The 17,719-nt window shown below is 34.9% G+C and overlaps 1 protein-coding gene across 2 annotated transcripts in view; it reads right to left on the bottom strand.

Annotated features, from left to right (window-relative positions):
* The window catches only part of LOC136041789 (DENN domain-containing protein 5B-like), a 153,813-nt gene that overhangs the window by 99,506 nt on the left and 36,588 nt on the right, over positions 1-17,719 (bottom strand). For both annotated transcript variants that reach the window (XM_065726543.1, XM_065726544.1), the window contains exons 13-14: positions 12,484-12,723; positions 10,676-10,841 (exon numbers count right to left, since the gene is read on the bottom strand). In XM_065726543.1, coding sequence (XP_065582615.1) covers positions 10,676-10,841; positions 12,484-12,723 — 406 coding nt within the window. The remainder of the gene's footprint in view (positions 1-10,675; positions 10,842-12,483; positions 12,724-17,719) is intronic.

The following is a 17,719-nucleotide window of genomic DNA, read 5'->3' as shown; positions in this document are numbered from 1 at the left end:
AAATGGCTCATTCGATTGAAAATTGAAAGGGCCAATGCCCTTTTTAACGGTCGAAAACGATTGGAGGGCAACTATCCCCCCTCCCATGCCCGCCATTTTCTCAAAAACATCCAATCAAAATTTAGAGATAGTAATTTTGCTCAACGTAAATGAAAGGTCCGGAAAATATGTCTTTGAGGATGACAACCCTCCTAGAGCCCTCAGGCCAAGGGTTATAAATTATGCCTTGAGCTCATATAAGGTATATACAAAAAGGGTGATCGTATAAGCTTCAGAGGGGGCTCATTGGATTGGTAATCAGAAGTTCTAGGGCCCTTTTCAAGATTCAGAGTGATCGGAGAGTGGATAACCACCCACCACCCCCGTCCACCTCGTATTTTCTCGAAATGCATCTGATAGAAAGATTGAGATGATCATTTGTTGTCGTAGAAACATCGAAAAGAGATCATTCAATTAGATAATGAAAGGGCTAGTGCCCTTTTTAACAGTCGAAAGTGATTAGAGGGCAACTAACCCTCCTCCCACGTCCACAATTTACACAAACATATCCAATCAAAATTTTGTTGTAAGGTCTGAAAATTATGTCTTTGACAATCCCTATGCCTTCTAAAGACCAGAACATAATTTGCACTTTACTAAAAAAAAAGGCCGTGGATTGAGAGTTTTGAATGCATATACTGATATTTATTCCTTAAAGTTTTGATAATTTTTCGATTGATAAAAATAGAAAAGTTAAACGTTTTAAACGTAATTAGGAGTCAATTTTTAAGAGTCAAAAGTGAATGAAGGGACTTCAAACCCCCCGCCCCCCCTTACCCAATCCGATCATATCACAAAACATATCCAATCAAAATTTTAATAGAGCTATTTTGTTCAGTATAGTTGAAAGATCCAGTATTGGGGATGTCAACTTTTCTACAGTTCTCAGGACAAGGGATGTAAGTTAGGCAATTAATTCATTGTTTACAAATAGTATATGTTATTGAGAAAGGTATGCATGTTTGCACTTTACTTTCCAAGAAGACGACGCGCATTCAGGTGAGCCTTTCAGAAAATGTTGAGGGAAGTGTAGAACTAAATTAAAACACGTTATGTATATACGGATTGTCAAAAGGGTACAACGCAGAAATAACTGAGTATATTAATTTGGAAAATTCAGGAAATAATAAGGGAGATGATAAAAAAAAAGCAATGTTTGCTTGCTATCAATACTACTACAACTACAACTACCACCACTATTACTATCACACTACTCTATTTACAGCATTAAGAGGAAATTTGAACTAAATCAAAAGACGCTACGTACATGCAGATTGTCCAAATAGCGTATCTCAGAATTAATTTGGGTATTAAGTTGAAACTTTCAAAGAATACTTAAAGGGGAACATCATGCCACCAAAAGGCAATATGTGCACACTACAGCTAATACTACTGTTACTGCTACACTTACTACTAGTACTTCTATTGCAACTACTTCTAGGGCTAAGAGCAATGAGATGAAAATTTCAAGACGTATATAAACATACAGGTTATCGCAAGGACATATCAGCAATGTCATAGCAATGGCTAGTTGTATTAGGTTTAAGCTTCCAGGACTTGATGAGAAGGATGTTCTACTGACCAAAAGGCAATATGTTAATATTACTGCTGCAAGCAGTACAACCGCTATTCAATACAGTTATTAGTAATATCAATACTACAACTATGCCTAAGGGCATGAAGATGACATTTTCAAGAAACCTTGAGGGGGGAAGTTGAACTGAATCAGACAATACCCTCTGTATGCAAGTTGTCAAAGGGGTGGAACAGCAATATCTTAGGACCACTTTGGTGTGTCAAGTTAAAACTAACAGGGCTTGTTGTGAGGAATGTTGAACTCATATTACTGCTACTATTATCACTACCTCTATTACTGCTACTGCCACTAAAGCTTAGGCTACTAAAATTAATTCTACAGCTACTACTACTAATACTACTATAACTAAGGATATTACGGCGATAAGTTTGGGATATATAGAAACTGTATGGAACTACATCGAAACACACTATTCCCATGCAGGTTGTCAATCGGACACACCAGAAATGCTTGAGAAATGGTTGATTGTATGTATTAAGCTGAACTTTTACTTTGTGTTGAAGGGGATGTTGAAGAAACCAAAGGTGTTGTGCCCATACTGCTACTAATGCTGCTACAACTATTCCTACTATGCAAGCTAAATGTATTAAAGTGAAGTTTTAAAGCAATATTTAGGCAGATGTAGAACTAAAAAAAAAAAAAAAAACTATGAGCATGTAGACTTTCAGAAAGGTGACAAAGCAATATCCGAAGAACAACTTGTAATATTAATTCAGGCCTTTAAGTATAACTTGTTGAGGATTTTGAACAAACCAGAAGGCAAAATTTGCATACTTTTAATACTAATACTACTGATAATTTCTTAAACAACACTGGTCTGCCATAAAATAAAGAAAAAAACGATCAAAAATGGTGTTTTTAAAGGCCAAATGAAAATACTGAAGAAAACACAGAAAGCACATGTTTTCTTCAGTATTTTCATTTGGCCTTAAAAAACACCATTTTTAATCGTTTTCTTTTTAACGGTACAGTTAATGTAATTAATGACGCTAAAGGTATTAAGATGAAACTTTTGGGGAACGTTAAGGAGTTTCAATTGAAGTACAAAACTTTAGGCATGCACGTTTTCAAAAGGGAATTTAAGGATATCATAGGCAACACTACTCTATAGTAGCTAGAAATATCATTCTAACTTCTAAAGGAACTAATTCAATTCAAAATTAAAAGTTCTGGTGCCTTTTTAAGAGTAACAAGAGATTGGGGGGCAAGCAGCCCTTTTCTCAAGCCAATTCATTTTCATGTGCATCCAGTAAAAAATTTGAGACAGCCGTTTTGCTCAGCCTAGTAGAACGGTTCAGTAACTATGTCTTTAGGGACATTAGGCATGACAACTCCCACGATTAAGCGATTAAATTAAATTAAGCGATTAATATTTTAAATTAAATAAAATTAAATGTTACTTTAAAATAAATCAAAGGCATTGTGTTTATGGCTGCCAATAAGACACCTCAGCAATATATTGAGAACGAGAGGGGGTAATAAGTTGATACTTTTGGGGATACTACTATTACTACTTCTGCTCTTCCAGTTTAAATTTAAAAAAAAGAGTGTAAGTGTATCCAGGTTGTCAAAGAGCATAAATAGAATTTTTTGAGAGTGATATTGAGTTTATTTTTCAGGTCAACTTCAGAAGCTATAAAATTAAATTAAAAAAATACTGTTTGTGTTAGGATTAACAAAAAAGTTTCTCCAATATACAAATAGCAACCCATACCATGGATTCTTATGGAAAAAACTGAAAAGATATAAAAATTATTTTTTCCATCAAAAAGACTATGTCATTAAAAAAACGAACAGAAGTTAATTTAAAAAACTCTTTCCACAAAACAAGTTTTTCAAAGAAAAGTAAAGAGCTCCATTAAGCCAAGAACGAGTAAAAATAAAGTCAAATAATCTTTCAAGCGTAAAAATACCACAAATCACTATCAATAAATAAATGAAATGCAAAACGAGCAAACATTCACACGAATAGGGCTGATAACCCCCACGCCTTCTCAAGACCAGAGCACAATTTGCGCTTTATTGAAAACAAAATACGTCTGAAATGTTTTAAATTTTTTTACTTTTATAAATAACAAATTGTCAAAACTCTAAAGTAATAAATATCAGTTTGTGTCAGTTAAACTGACAATCCACGGCCTTTTTTTTTTTTTTTTTTTTTTTGTAAGGCGCAAATTCCATTCTGCGCTCGACAAGGCATGGGGGTTATAAGCCCTGTTCATTTTAATTTTTGCTCGTTTTGAGTTTGACTTGGCTATTTATTGTAATCTCTGTTCGTTTTAAGTTTCATTTATTTATTGATAGTGATTTGTGGTAGTTTTACGCTCGAAAGATTGTTTGACTTTATTTGGATCATTCTTGGCTTAATAGAGCTCTTTGCTTGTCTTAGAAAAACTTGTTTTGTGGAAAAGGTTTTTTAAATTAATTTATGTTCGTTTTTTTTTAATGAGATAGTCTTTAAATCCGCAGTTTTTTCTTTATTTAAATTTTTTTATAACAAACCCCTATAATAATCGATATCATGGATTTCAACTGCAGTTATAACAGCTTCAGAGATCCATATTTCGACTAATATTTTTTAGACTTTGTCCATTTTAATACTAAGCCCAACATATGCAAAACATCTGGAAGAAAACAATATTCTTCTCAGTATAAAATAGCCATCAAGAAATTTGTTTCTCCAAGAAAAATATCTACAAGCTTAAGAATGTTAATTGGTCAATGTGTACCAAAACTACGAGGCTCTTATCTCTAAATTGATCCTTCAAAAGTACCGAGAGAAATGTGTCAAAGGAAACGTGGGGAAGAGACAGCCACAGTAAAAATATGAATGAGATGAATGGTAGTCTTGAGTTAGTTCAAACCAGATTACATGTTCTGTCTGTCAAATCAGCCAAATTTCTGTTTACATAATTTTATTTTTTATCTCAATTGCCTCTTTAAAAGATTGCGGTGGCCATTTACAGTAGATATTAAAGTTGCCTCTTCAAAATAACTAAATGTTCAGGATTTTCAAAAATATGCTGGGCCAGGGGAGCTCTTAATAGAGACACAGGAGATATTTCCTTAAGCCCAATATATAAGAACTTAATATTAAAAGACTCCATCAATGTTTTCGCCTAGTCTAATTTAAGACAACCTGTCCACATATCTAATGAAAATCGATATTGCAGACAGGCGAAAACTATTGCAAGAAAAAAAAAATTCTTTTTCAATGAGATTGGTGAATTTTCTTTTATTGATCTCTGGCTGGTTTTTTGATTCAGTATCTTTTCTTCTCTTGTCAAATCCACTTCGAAAGGTTAGATTCTGTTTTTTTTTTTTTTTTAGTACTGAGGACGACTTGGCGGAGGTCCTTGTCGAAATATTTGCTTATTTTTTATCTTCATATTTTGCTACTGGCTGGCAAAATCCTCGTTTTCTCACCTATTTGATTTTATTTTTCATTTATTATATCCTTTTCTTTCTTGGTTTCATACGTTTTCATGGAAGGGAAGCCGGATTCACCGGTATTATTTTAAAACACTCAGAAATTAAATTAAAAAACAAGTTTTTTCAACTGAAAATAAGGAGCAACATCAAAACTTAAAACGAACAGAAGTTATTACGTCTATGAAAGGGGTTGTCCCCTACTCGAGACCTTGCTCTTTACACTAAAGATTTGAATTTTTGTCCTAATTCTTTAAGAATAGAGCAAGGTCGAGGAGGAGGCAACCCCTTTCATATATGTAATCATTTTATTTCATTTTAAGTTTTTATGTAGCTCCCAACTGTCAGTTGAAAAACATGTTTCTTTCAAATTTAATTACTTATACATTTATTTGTTAATGGGAAACAGTGGTGCACTCAGTAAAAATTAGGGGGGGGGGTTGACCAGGGATCTCTGGGCCAATCAACGGAAAACTTTAAAAATTCCTTAAAAAACAGTATTTTAAGGCATTACTTTAAGTTTATTTTATATCTTTGAATGCAAGTTTTGAGTAGGAACTAAGCAATGAATGATAAAACAGAGCTGATTATATAAAATTTAAAAACAGAATGTAATTTTTTTCTTGCGTGGAGTACATCCCCTCTAGCCTCCCACCACCCGTGGGTGCGCGCCTGATGGAAAACATAAGTAACAAGTTTTTTAAAGAAAAGTAAAGAGCTTCATTAAACCAAAAATGAGCAGAAATAAAGTCAAATGATCTTCAAAGTCAAAAACTATGGAGTCTAATAGAAAAAAAAAAGATACAAAATATTCTTTTTCATGAAAAATACTATGTCAATAAAAACGAACAGAAATTAATTTGAAATTTTTTTTCCATAAAACAACTTTGTCGGGGAATCAAGCCAAAAACGAATAAAAATATATTCAAATAACTTTTCAAGTGTTAAACTACCACAAATCACCATCAATAATAAATGAAACCGAAAACGAACAAAAATAACAATAAATAACCGTGCCAAAATCAAAACGAGCAACAATTAATATGATTAGGGCTCAAAACCCCACGCCTTCTCATGACCAGAATATAATTTGTAATTTATTGGAAACAAAACAGATTTTAAATGTTTTCACTTTTTTGGCTTTAATAAATAAAGAAGTATTAAAATATCTAATATCAAAATATCAATAAAATATCAAAACATGTATATTAAACTGACAATACGCAGTTATTTGTTGCTGTTTTTTTTGCGAAGTGCAAATTATGTTCTGGTCTTGAGAACGCAGGGGGGGGGGGTTGACAGCCCTACTCATTTTAATTTTTGCTCTTTACCAGTTTGACTTGGATATCTATTATAATTTCTGTTTATTTTGAGTATCATTTATTTATCAAGAGTGATGTGTGGTAGTTTTACAATTGGCAGATAAGAAAAACAAACTAGTAGAATTTGAAAACGCTTTCGTCCGTGAAAACTTAAACAATAAGAATTTATCGGTCCCCAAAGCCAAGTACTCTTTCAAACAAGAGCTAAGAGCTCATATGGCACTTGTGACGAGGCAAGAAGAGCTAAGAACCAAGAGCTCATATGGTATGAGCTCTAACAAAATTCTAAGAATAAATTGATTGATATAAAAGGAAAATCAGAGGCTTAATGCCGGTCAGGATTTAAAATAAGAGCTTTGAGTCACGATGTCCTTCTAAATATCAAAATTCATTAAAATCCGATCACCCGCCCGTAAGTTATAAATACCTCATTTTTTCTAATTTTTCCTCTCGCTTTAGCCCCGCAACGACTTTATCAAGTCAATTTGTGCAGCTCCCTGACACGCCTACCAATTTTCATCGTCCTAGCACGTCCAGAAGCACCAAACTCGCCAAATCACTGAACCCCTCCCCCCAACTCCCCCAAAGAGGACGAATCCAGTACAGTTACGTCAATCACATATCAATTACATGTGATTATTCTTTCCACTAAGCTTCATCCCGATTCCTCCACTCCAAGTGTTTTCCAAGACCCCCCCCCCAACTCCCCCAATGTCAAAAGATCTGTTCAAGATTTGAAATAAGAGCTCTGAGACACGAATTCCTTCTAAATATCAAATTTCATTCAGATCTGATCACCAATTCATAAGATAAAAATACCCCAATTTTCACGTTTTCCATGAATTCCGGTTTCCCCCTCCACCTCCCCCCAATGTCACAGGATTTGGTCGGAACTTAAAAATAAATCTTTAAAGCACAAGATCCTTCTAAATATCAAATTTCATTAAGATCTGGTCACCCTTTTGTAAGTTACAAATACCTCAATTTTCAAAATTAACTCCCCCCCAACTCCACCAAAGAGAGTAGATCCGGTCTGGTTATGTCAGTCACGTATCTTACACAGGTGTTTATTCTTCCCATCCAGTTTTATCCTGATCTTTCCGCTTTAAGTATTTTCTAAGATTTCTGGTCCCCCCAAACTGCCCCCCCAATGATGCTGGATCTGGTTGAGATTTAAAATAAGAGATCTGAGTTACGAGGTCCTTCTTCTAATTATGAAGTTTCATGAAGATCCGATCACTCCTTCGTAAGTTAAAAATGCGTAATTTTTTCTAATTTTTCATAATTACCCCCCCCCCCCCCCAATAGAGCAGATCCGTTCCAATTATGTAAATCACGTATCTAAGACTTCTGCTTATTTTTCCCAACAAGTTTCATCCCGATCCCTCCAATCTAAGCGTTTTCCACGATTTTAGGTTCCCCCACCCCAAACTCCCCCAAATGTCAACAGATCCGGTCGGGATTTAAAATAAGAGCTTTGAGGCCCGATATCCTTCTAAGTATCAAATTTCATTGAGATCCAATCACCCGTTCGTAAGTTAGAAGTCCCTCATTTTTTCAAATTTTTTAGAATTACCCCCCCCCCCCAATTACCTCAAAGAGAGCGGATCCGTTCCGGTTGTGTCAATGATATATCTAGGACTTGTGCTTATTTTCCCCACCAAGTTTCATCCCGATCCCTCCACTCTAAGATTTTTCCAAGATTTTAGGTTTCCCCCTCCCAACTCCCCCCAATGTCACCAGATCCGGTCGGGATTTAAAACAAGAGCTTTGAGACACGATATCCTTCTAAATATCAAATTGCATTGAGATCCGATCACCTGTTCGTAAGTTAAAAATACCTCATTTTTTCTAATTTTTCAGAATTAACCCCCCCTCCCAACTACCTCAAAGAGAGCGGATCCGTTCCGGTTATGTCAATCATGTATCTAGGACATGTGCTTATTTTTCCCACCAAGTTTCATCCCGATCCCTCCACTCTAAGTGTTTTCAAAGATTTTAGGTTTCCTCCTCCCAAATCCCCCCCAATGTCACCAGATCCGGTCAGGATTCAAAATAATAGCTCTGAGACACGATATCCTTCCAGACATAAAATTTCATTGAGATCCGATCAACCGTTCGTAAGTTAAAAATACTTCAATTTTTCTATTTTTTCCCAATTAATGGGCCCCCCAATCCCCCCCCAGATGGTCAAATTGAGAAAACGACTATTTCTAATTTAATCTGGTCCGGTCCCTGACACGTCTGCCATATTCATCGTCCTAGCTTACTTGGAAGTCCCTAAAGTAGACAAACCGGGACCGACAGACAGACCGACAGAATTTGCAACTGCTATGTGTCACTTGGCTAATACCAAGTGCCATAAAAAGCTAAACCTTCTTGAGCTTTTGGTGGCATATATCTTTAGCTTAATTTTGACGTTTTTTCGCTTATAAATTTTTTCTTCTTTTTTTTTTTTTTTTTAATTTGGCGACCGCTACTGCCAAAAATTGCTGACGTTCATATGGAAGTCTTTTCAACAAAAATAGAGTTTTTTTTCTCTAAATTTTTAAGATACTTATGGTGTGTAAATTGCTCTTTTTCCCTTTCCATAGCACGTCTCAACAAAACTAAAAAAAAAATGAATTAAAATTCTCAAAATTGGGAAATCTTGTTTTCCACGGGGAGGAAGGGGGATATTTTCTGCGTTTTTTTCCGGGGGGGGGGGGTGTGCAAACGCCTAGATCCCAATTAATTCTTTACTTAGAAGAAAATAAATTCAACAAAAATGCATATATATATATATATATATATATATATATATATATATATATATATATATATATATATATATATATATATATATATATATATATATATACATTTATATATATACATATATATATATATATATATATATATATATATATATATATATATATATATATATATATATATATATATATATATATATATATATATATATACATATATATATATACATATATATATATATATATATATATATATATATAAATATATATATATATATATATATATATATATATATATATATATATATATATATATATATATATATATATATATATATATATATATATATATATATATATATATATATATATATATATATATATATTGCTGAATTTTCTTTTTCTGCAAATGTGGCCGTTTATCCACAATTTCTGCCATGAGCTTGTCAAGTAAAGATGTGTAGTACTCTCTTGTAATGGTTTTCCCTTTTTGAAGAAAATCGGTTAGAAAATCGAAAACAGTCGCCATAACTCTTCCAGCCGAAAAAACAACAGATTTTGCTCTTTTTAGAGCAAAATCTCTAAGAAAAACCTTTTGCTCTAAACCTTTTCCTCTTAAATTATCTTTTTAGAGCTCTTTTAGTTCCCTCTTCGCAGCCCTCTGTTTTGAATGTATCCCTTTTTCACGCGTATAATGGTGCATCCAAATTTCATCTACATTAATTATTCGACACCAAAACCTGGATTTATTGGGCCTAAAATGCGCCAACAAAGCATTGCAAATGTTAACTCGAACACGTTTTTGGTCTAACATTAGCAAACGCGGCACCCAACGCACGGACAGCTTTCTCATGTCTAGATCTTGATTTAGTTTGTGACAAACACGTTCTGTGGACATTTTCACTGCCTACCCTATCTCTCTCACTTTAATTCAGCGGTCGTATAGCCCCATTTGGTGAACTCTAGCGATATTTTTGTCAGTAGTTACAGTTGTGTGACGTCCCGAACGTTCATCATATCCTAAGCTTTTACGGCCATGTTTAAATTCAGCTGCCCACAATTTCACTGTAGTAAATGACAGTAAAGAGTCCCCATGCACAGAGTCTAACTCATCTTTGGTTTGAGTAGGCGTATTTCCTTTCAAAAACAAATATTTTATGATAGATCTATACTGGATTTTTTCCTTTTTCGCCCAAAGACTCACATCGATTCACTCAAACGACTGTCAAATAAATACTGCGCAATAAAAATGGCTGAAACTTTGATGTGTTGCTATTTTAAGATGCACAAATACATTCTGTAACTCCCCCATCTTCACGTTGAGGGGGGAAATTTTTCAGGCGAAATTTTTCAGGTGGGAAACATATATATATATATATATATATATATATATATATATATATATATATATATATATATATATATATATATATCTTTCATCAACCCTTCCCATTGCTCATTGATACCTTAATAAAATACAAAATTTCCTTAGTCAAAGCGAATTATAGGGACTATTAAAATTATTTGATGCGTACCTTCAACAATTGCTGCACAAAATTCCAATTGGCAGCTGATGGTTGTTGAAGCTGAAACTCGTTTGGAACTTCAACAGCCTCAGAGCGTGAGAAAGAAACTGTTTCTGACTTTGAACCCTCTTCCATAGTGCATGCCGCTCTTCGTCGCCCGCCACTTTTACGTTTTCTACATGAGACAGAGCAATAATAAATGAAAGAAAGAAAGATTAAGAGAGGGAGTAGAAAGAAAGAAAGAAAGAAAGAGAGAAAGATAAAGAAGAGAGAGAGAGAGAGAGAGAGAGAGAGAGAGAGAGAGAGAGAGAGAGTTTACTGCTCGAATAATCAAGCTTAGAGTGCATCTACACAAGAGAAGCTGAATTGGTTTGGAAAGGTTTTTCTTAGAGTTAGTTGATAGAAAACCACAATATTGTTCATCCCCAAAAAGGACAATTGGCTCGTTTTTGAGACTTTTTACTACTTTGAAATTTCAGAGGGCCTTACATACTACATGCAGTGGGGATTCAACAAAACAAGACAACTATCTTGTGATATAGGTCACTAATTTCATAGAAAAAAATAATGGCATTTTGCAAGTATCAAGAATATATCAAATCAGATTACATACGCGATGTCAATGACTATTAGAAGTAATGAGCATATTTGAAGCTTGTAAAAAATAAGTTTTGAAGACCTCAGGAGTAAATTGATATAAATCTAGAGGACTAAGAGTGGCAGTCCAATGCTAAGTTTCTTCAAAGTATTCACTAGAACTAGCAACAAAAATCTTACACTTATTTTGTGCTCAATTTATTTTTATGCCTCATCGGTTTTCTCTTACTCCTTTTTGGAGTTTTTCCTTTGGGACGAAACACCAGCAAATTCGTTTAAGGTCCTTTCGATTATTTCAATATTTCTATGGTGGCCTAGGAACAATGTCTCGGTGTTTTTGAAAACATAAATTATCCAATTTTATTTTATTTCCATTGAATTCGAGGACTATGAAAGCTTCAAAAGTTATAAATATAAACAGTTACAATAACACTCCGCAAATCAGACAAAGCAGCGAGCAAAATAAAAAAACAACAACAATAAAAACGCAATAGACCTAGAAAAATAAGAAGAGAGAATGCATCAAATAAAAAGATCACGAATATTCTTTGGAAAAAAGGCAAAAAGTTATAGATAGGGAAAATATTTTCAGATTTAAGGTAAAAATCTTTAATTTTAATCTTACCTATTTCCAGGGCTCATTAGTTTTAAATTTCGAGACTAGTTCAAAGTTACCAAAACTTATTAGAAAACAAAGTAAAAATTTACAGTATATGAAATAACAAAGGCGAATTGAAGAAAAATCCCAAATTCTAAAATCATGACAAATAATGGAAGAGTAAAAAACAAGCGGGAGAAGAACTGCTCTAAAAAGAGAATATGAAATATCACGATGATAAATACCAGGCAGTCGCGTCATTGATACAAATACCTTTTTGACTTTAAACAAGGCTTCAAACAACGTTACTATTTTTAAAACGGCACAGAACACTTGTTGTATTGTCTAGTATTGGTATTACTTTTAATCCATTTTTAATTCGTCTCACATTGTTGTTTCCCCTTATATTGCCCACACTGTTATCTCCCCTTATTTTTGTAATCAGTAAAATTGGTAAAAAAAGAGAATTTGTGGCCTAGAAAATAAACATTTTAGCCTTTTAAACCTACTCCTTCAGAAAAGGTCTAGATACACTCTCAACTCCAATTTCAGCCACGTATATTTCTGATAATACATTACTACTAATTACTCAAAGAGGAAAACAATAGTCACATGCATTTACCTATGAGGTTCCTTGTTTAATATCTTTCCATTCAGCTGTGGGAACGAAATACCAACAATATTTTCCAATTTTCCAGCAGCCAAGCTATCTCTAAGAGCATCTTCACTAAGGACTTCTGTGATTTGTGGTACGATCAAATCAATCGTGGCGATTCGCTTCTCCAACGATTTTTCCGAGTCTTTAACTGCACTCTGGAGATCATAAGTCGTCATCCTGACAACACTATCACGATGATGACACCTGTAAACAAAGGAAGCAATCTAGTATCTATTGACGTTCGAGATACTTATTTTATATCAGAAGCCGAATATTAACAGTTAATAGCTTCTAATTACAAACCTGTTTACACATACTAGAGACAAAAAAAGCAAAAGAAGCTAATTGTTCCATTAACAAAGTTTTTTAAATAAGAACAAGAGCTCGGAATGACTGGAACCCCTGGAATTTGACTTGCTTAGATTAACTGGATAAATTACAAGACAAGAGAGTGATATGACAATTCATACGACTGATTTAAAAAAAAAAATCGTTAATTTGTGGATTTCTCCACAGTCGAAGAAGGGGCAACCCTTTGTCAAGAAAATACTGAGGGATCATTAGGGATTGTTAGTATATATTCTAAAGTTGTTTTTTTTTAAGCCTTTCTCCAAACAGTCTACCATAGATAAAAAATTGCATGGCCTGTATGAGACATAAAAAAAACTCCCTTATTAAATATTATTAAATGCTTATCAAGTTAATATTACATCACTCAATTATAATATACAAATATTATATACTTAAGTGATAATGAATCCGAATTTTTGGCGGCAGGTACTATTAATAGTCAGAACGTAGAGTATTTGGCTCTCACTGTTGGCGATCTGGTTAAGAAGCAGAATCAGGATCCCGGGTAAGTAACTAATTGTTATTAATAATTTGAAAGAGTTTGGTGTGCTGACATATTTGCCCGACTCTTTTCAGTGCTCCCTACTAACGAATTCTGCTTCAGGCGTAGCTACTGTTCCTGGAGGCCATAAATTGGAATTTTTCTCTTTTTTTTTATATTAATGCAACACTCAATTCTTCCATTGAAAGAGAGTATAGTTAGGACACCCTGAAATTTTATCACCCAATGAAAATATATAAACTGTAATGCTAATTAGAAATGTTCAGTTAAATACATTTTGAGTTGTACGTTATTATATGAGTTTTACTATTCTTTTATTTGTTTCTATTTTATTTTTAATGAAAGCAATGGCGTCTAGAGGTTGCATCAATTAACCAGATTTTAGTTTGCTATGTTTGAGGCTACCTCGCGAACAAGGCCCATCAGAAGAAATCTACACCATTTCTGAGGAGAGCATAGGAACCATTGTTCATCTATTTGACATGCAACATCTAGAATTAGGTAAGGAAAGCAAAGAAAAAAAACCATTGGGTATAAGGATAAAATGCGACCCTTGACTCATACCAGGAAATGGTGTGTGTTTCAAGCAACTGCAACACGGACTTTTATTTCTGTTTGACAAATGTCACTGGTTTCTCATACAAAACTTGTGCACCTGTGAATTATCCAGATGTTCACTCAGTTTCAGAGCCAATTCCACATGATCTCGTCACTTGTCCAATGCCAACATCACCTGCAGAATACAGAGTCGCTGAAGAAATGCGAGAAGAAAGTTCTTCATCTGCTAGCAACAACCCAGACTCTGCTAACCATCCATGTGAAGATATTCATTTCACTAATAATGATGATTTGGTGATATCGTACATGACCTGGCACTAACCAAAGGCCTAGTTCACGTTTGAGATAATTATTTACAGTCGCTAGGTAAAAGAACTTAAAAATATCGAGCCAGACACAAAGAACTCGTGAAATTCTTTATAATGTGTGGCAATATGTGCTACTGCAAAGATATCGAATACCTTATGTCAAACCTCGGGGTAAAGAATAGTACAGAAGCCTGGCGACTGTTTAATGATCCCTCCAAGGCATGTTTGGAGGCTGCATCATTACAGAACGGGAATATGTGTGTATTAGTATCGGTTGGATATCTTAGCGATCTAAAGAGACGTATAAAACCATGTTACTACTTGTTGAAACAATCCAGTATCGCAATTACAACGGGAATATCTTTGGTGATTTAAAGGTGAGCATTATTCTCATGGGAATACAGACACGGTACACCAAGTACTGCTACTTTATCTGTGAGTGGGAGAGCAGAGACAAGAACAAGAGATGAAGTGCAGCGAGGTAGCAAAAATATCTTTCACGTGCCCTTGGTTAAGCGTGAAAAATTTTTATACCTAAAGTTCACATAAAGCAAGGTTCATCATGGACTTCGTAAAGGTACTAGATAACAATCCAGATGTTTTTAGGCACCTATCCAACAAGTTTCCGAAGTTAAGTTATGTGAAAGTGAAAGCGACTCTTCAAAGCGACTGCCAGCAATGGTCTTCCTTATTTGTGGACCTGGGAACACATCTCCTTTCGCTCTCTTAATTGCAAAATTTTCGTTTTAAACTTGAACAATTATTCAGCGGGCTCATTCAACAAAACTTAGATCAATCGTGTTGTAACTTTGTTCACGATCCAATTCTACACATGTAGAAATAGCAGCAGTACGATTAGGTGAAGGCATTCCCAAATGCTTGAGAAGTTTGTTTGCCATAGATAAGCACAAATCTTCAATCATACCTAAAGTGCAGTTATAAATTTCTGTTGTAAACTCCAAGGTCACATCTGACCTCTCTAGCCGTATTCGGTGGAGTATATCCTCGGCCATTCGCGATTTGTATTTCTCCGATAACTCTGTAGGAGACGAAGGAGAGCAAGTTGTCAATATGATTCCAAACAATGCACGAATTTGACTTGGAGTTGACGTTTCGCATGCGTCATTGATGCAGTTATCCCAGTGTTGGTCGTTCTCCAATAAATTCAGAGCTTGGCATGACGATAAGTGTCATGTATAGTCCCGTTTACAGTTCTCAAATGCTCAAAGGACGTCGGGCCGGGTACATTAACCAAAGCAGGCGGAGAAGTAAGTATTCATCTTGATTGGGGTGAAAGGTGTATATTCTTCCTATGGGGGTTTCTTTGAAGATGTTAAGTCCGCCGTCAACTGACTCACCCCGTTTTCGACGTTCAACGATTTTTTATTAGCATTCAACGTGTTATACGTAGGCACTTCAGAATACAGCAGTTTTTTTTTGCAAAAGAATCATTTTGACATGACGCGAAGAAAGCAGTTAACGTTGTATCCGGTGGATTCAGGGCTCTTTGTTGCACGTTGGATTCCGAAAAATAAACCCGTTGGCCATTCTGTAAATGTACCGCTGAGTGAACAACAGCTGGACTTCGTTCATGTATCGGAACGAATACATGAACGCCACTGTGCTTCATTACTGCTTATGTATCCCCCAGCCTGATATTGTACGACTTCATCGATATCACTCATTTCGGACTGCAAGCCAAAAAACTGCCATGTCGCTGCCTCTGTTGACGTATTTACATATGCATTTGATTGCCTTTACGGTATTACAATATTCCACGCTTATGTGCGCATTGTATGTTTTCGATAATAAAAGTGAATGTGGAACGACCCACTAGTTATCTACTTTGATGTAACGGTTATGCGACTTTATGATTGCTGATTTTCCACCATCTTTGGCAGACATTCTTTTATGTCTACCAAAGGGTATCCATCACTGCCGGTAGCTATATTAGGTACTAAAAGTCGAGGATATTGCTTTGTGCCCCTTCCTCTGTCCATGCATGGTGAATTTTCATTCAGTTCACCGCAAGGTTCATGTATCATATTTTTTACCAGAATGTCATGTAAGCCCCTATCGACATCTACATCAGGTATTTCAGCGGAAATCACACCGTTAATTTCATTAGAAGCAATTTTATCTAATAACCATATTAGTATATGTGCGTGTGACAATCCTCGCTTTTGCCATTCCACTGAGTACAACCAGCATCGCACTGGCAAAAACACTAAGTTTTTTTATGAAATTTATCAGTGATTTCAACTTTTGCCCGAAGACACGCGCCGTAATGTCATGTCTATGAATCGGCGATTGTCCAGGAAGTAAAAGTTGCTGTATCTCGTCCCAAGATGGATTACATGTAAATGTAATAAATAAATCTGGACGACCATAGAGACGAACATACGCAATGACATCTTGAGCATACTCATGCATATGACGCGGACTGCCAGCATATGACGAAGGTAAAATCGTTACTCTTTCAATGTTAGTGGTATTACTGTCATTTACAACTGCATCTCGCAAATGAATGTATTGTTCAGAGCGGAGCTTGACGGATGGATAGCAAAGGTTCTGATTCAATCTTTGTATACATATCAACGATGTACTGGTGAAACAATTGACGGCATTTTAAAATATAATTCTCTTCATCCTGACGAATCATTATTCTGTAGCCATAGTAGTTCATTGCGCTGTATTTCTTATCCATTTCTTTGTTAGTGGCTAGATTTATCAATTTAATATTTAAGTAATAGCCGTCGGCTCCATCCCAAAAAATGATAGGATATTGTAGGGCATCGTAACATCGATGAGTTTCAGCAATTCTTGTCAACTGATTGTTTCGCCTATAAAGAATAATATCTCGAGGTAAGAACTGATCACCGACCATAACAATCGCCACTTCGTTGATAGTTGGAGCATTGTATCTACGCATATGTTCAGCAGTAGGCGTTTTGCCAGCGGAAATAACAATTTTATGCGTATCAGTAGACACCAAGTCGATTCCTGTTTTGAACAGACGCACTAAATTATTATTATTGTGGAAAAGATGTTCCAACTGGAAAACGATAGTCCTTTCAACGCCGGGAGAAATTCCGCAACGTGCATTCAATTCAGCATTGCTATCACTGATGAAGTATAGTTGCAAAAATTTGTGATTTAAGAATCTGGATGTCTTTCTACTAGTTACAAAGATATGTTTATTTAAAACAAATACACAGCAGTATCCTCCTGGTATAAAATAATTTGAATCCTAAAAATTGAAACTGATTATGTAAACTACTCATTTCTCTAAAAAAATAATAAATAAAAAAAAATGTAAAGGCCCTAAAAATAGAACCAGAAAACACAGTGATTTGTTTGTATCTTGCTTCTCTTGGATAATATCTGTGCAACTTTGCTACTAAAGTGACTGAATAGTATATGGAGGGAATTAAGTTGTTTTAGTAGAACAAAACTGGACCTTTACCGTTCTCCGATTTGA

This window comes from Artemia franciscana, unplaced genomic scaffold (genome assembly GCF_032884065.1).
Source record: "Artemia franciscana unplaced genomic scaffold, ASM3288406v1 PGA_scaffold_38, whole genome shotgun sequence".
NCBI lineage: Eukaryota > Metazoa > Arthropoda > Branchiopoda > Anostraca > Artemiidae > Artemia > Artemia franciscana.
This window is presented reverse-complemented; position numbering and strand designations above follow the sequence as displayed.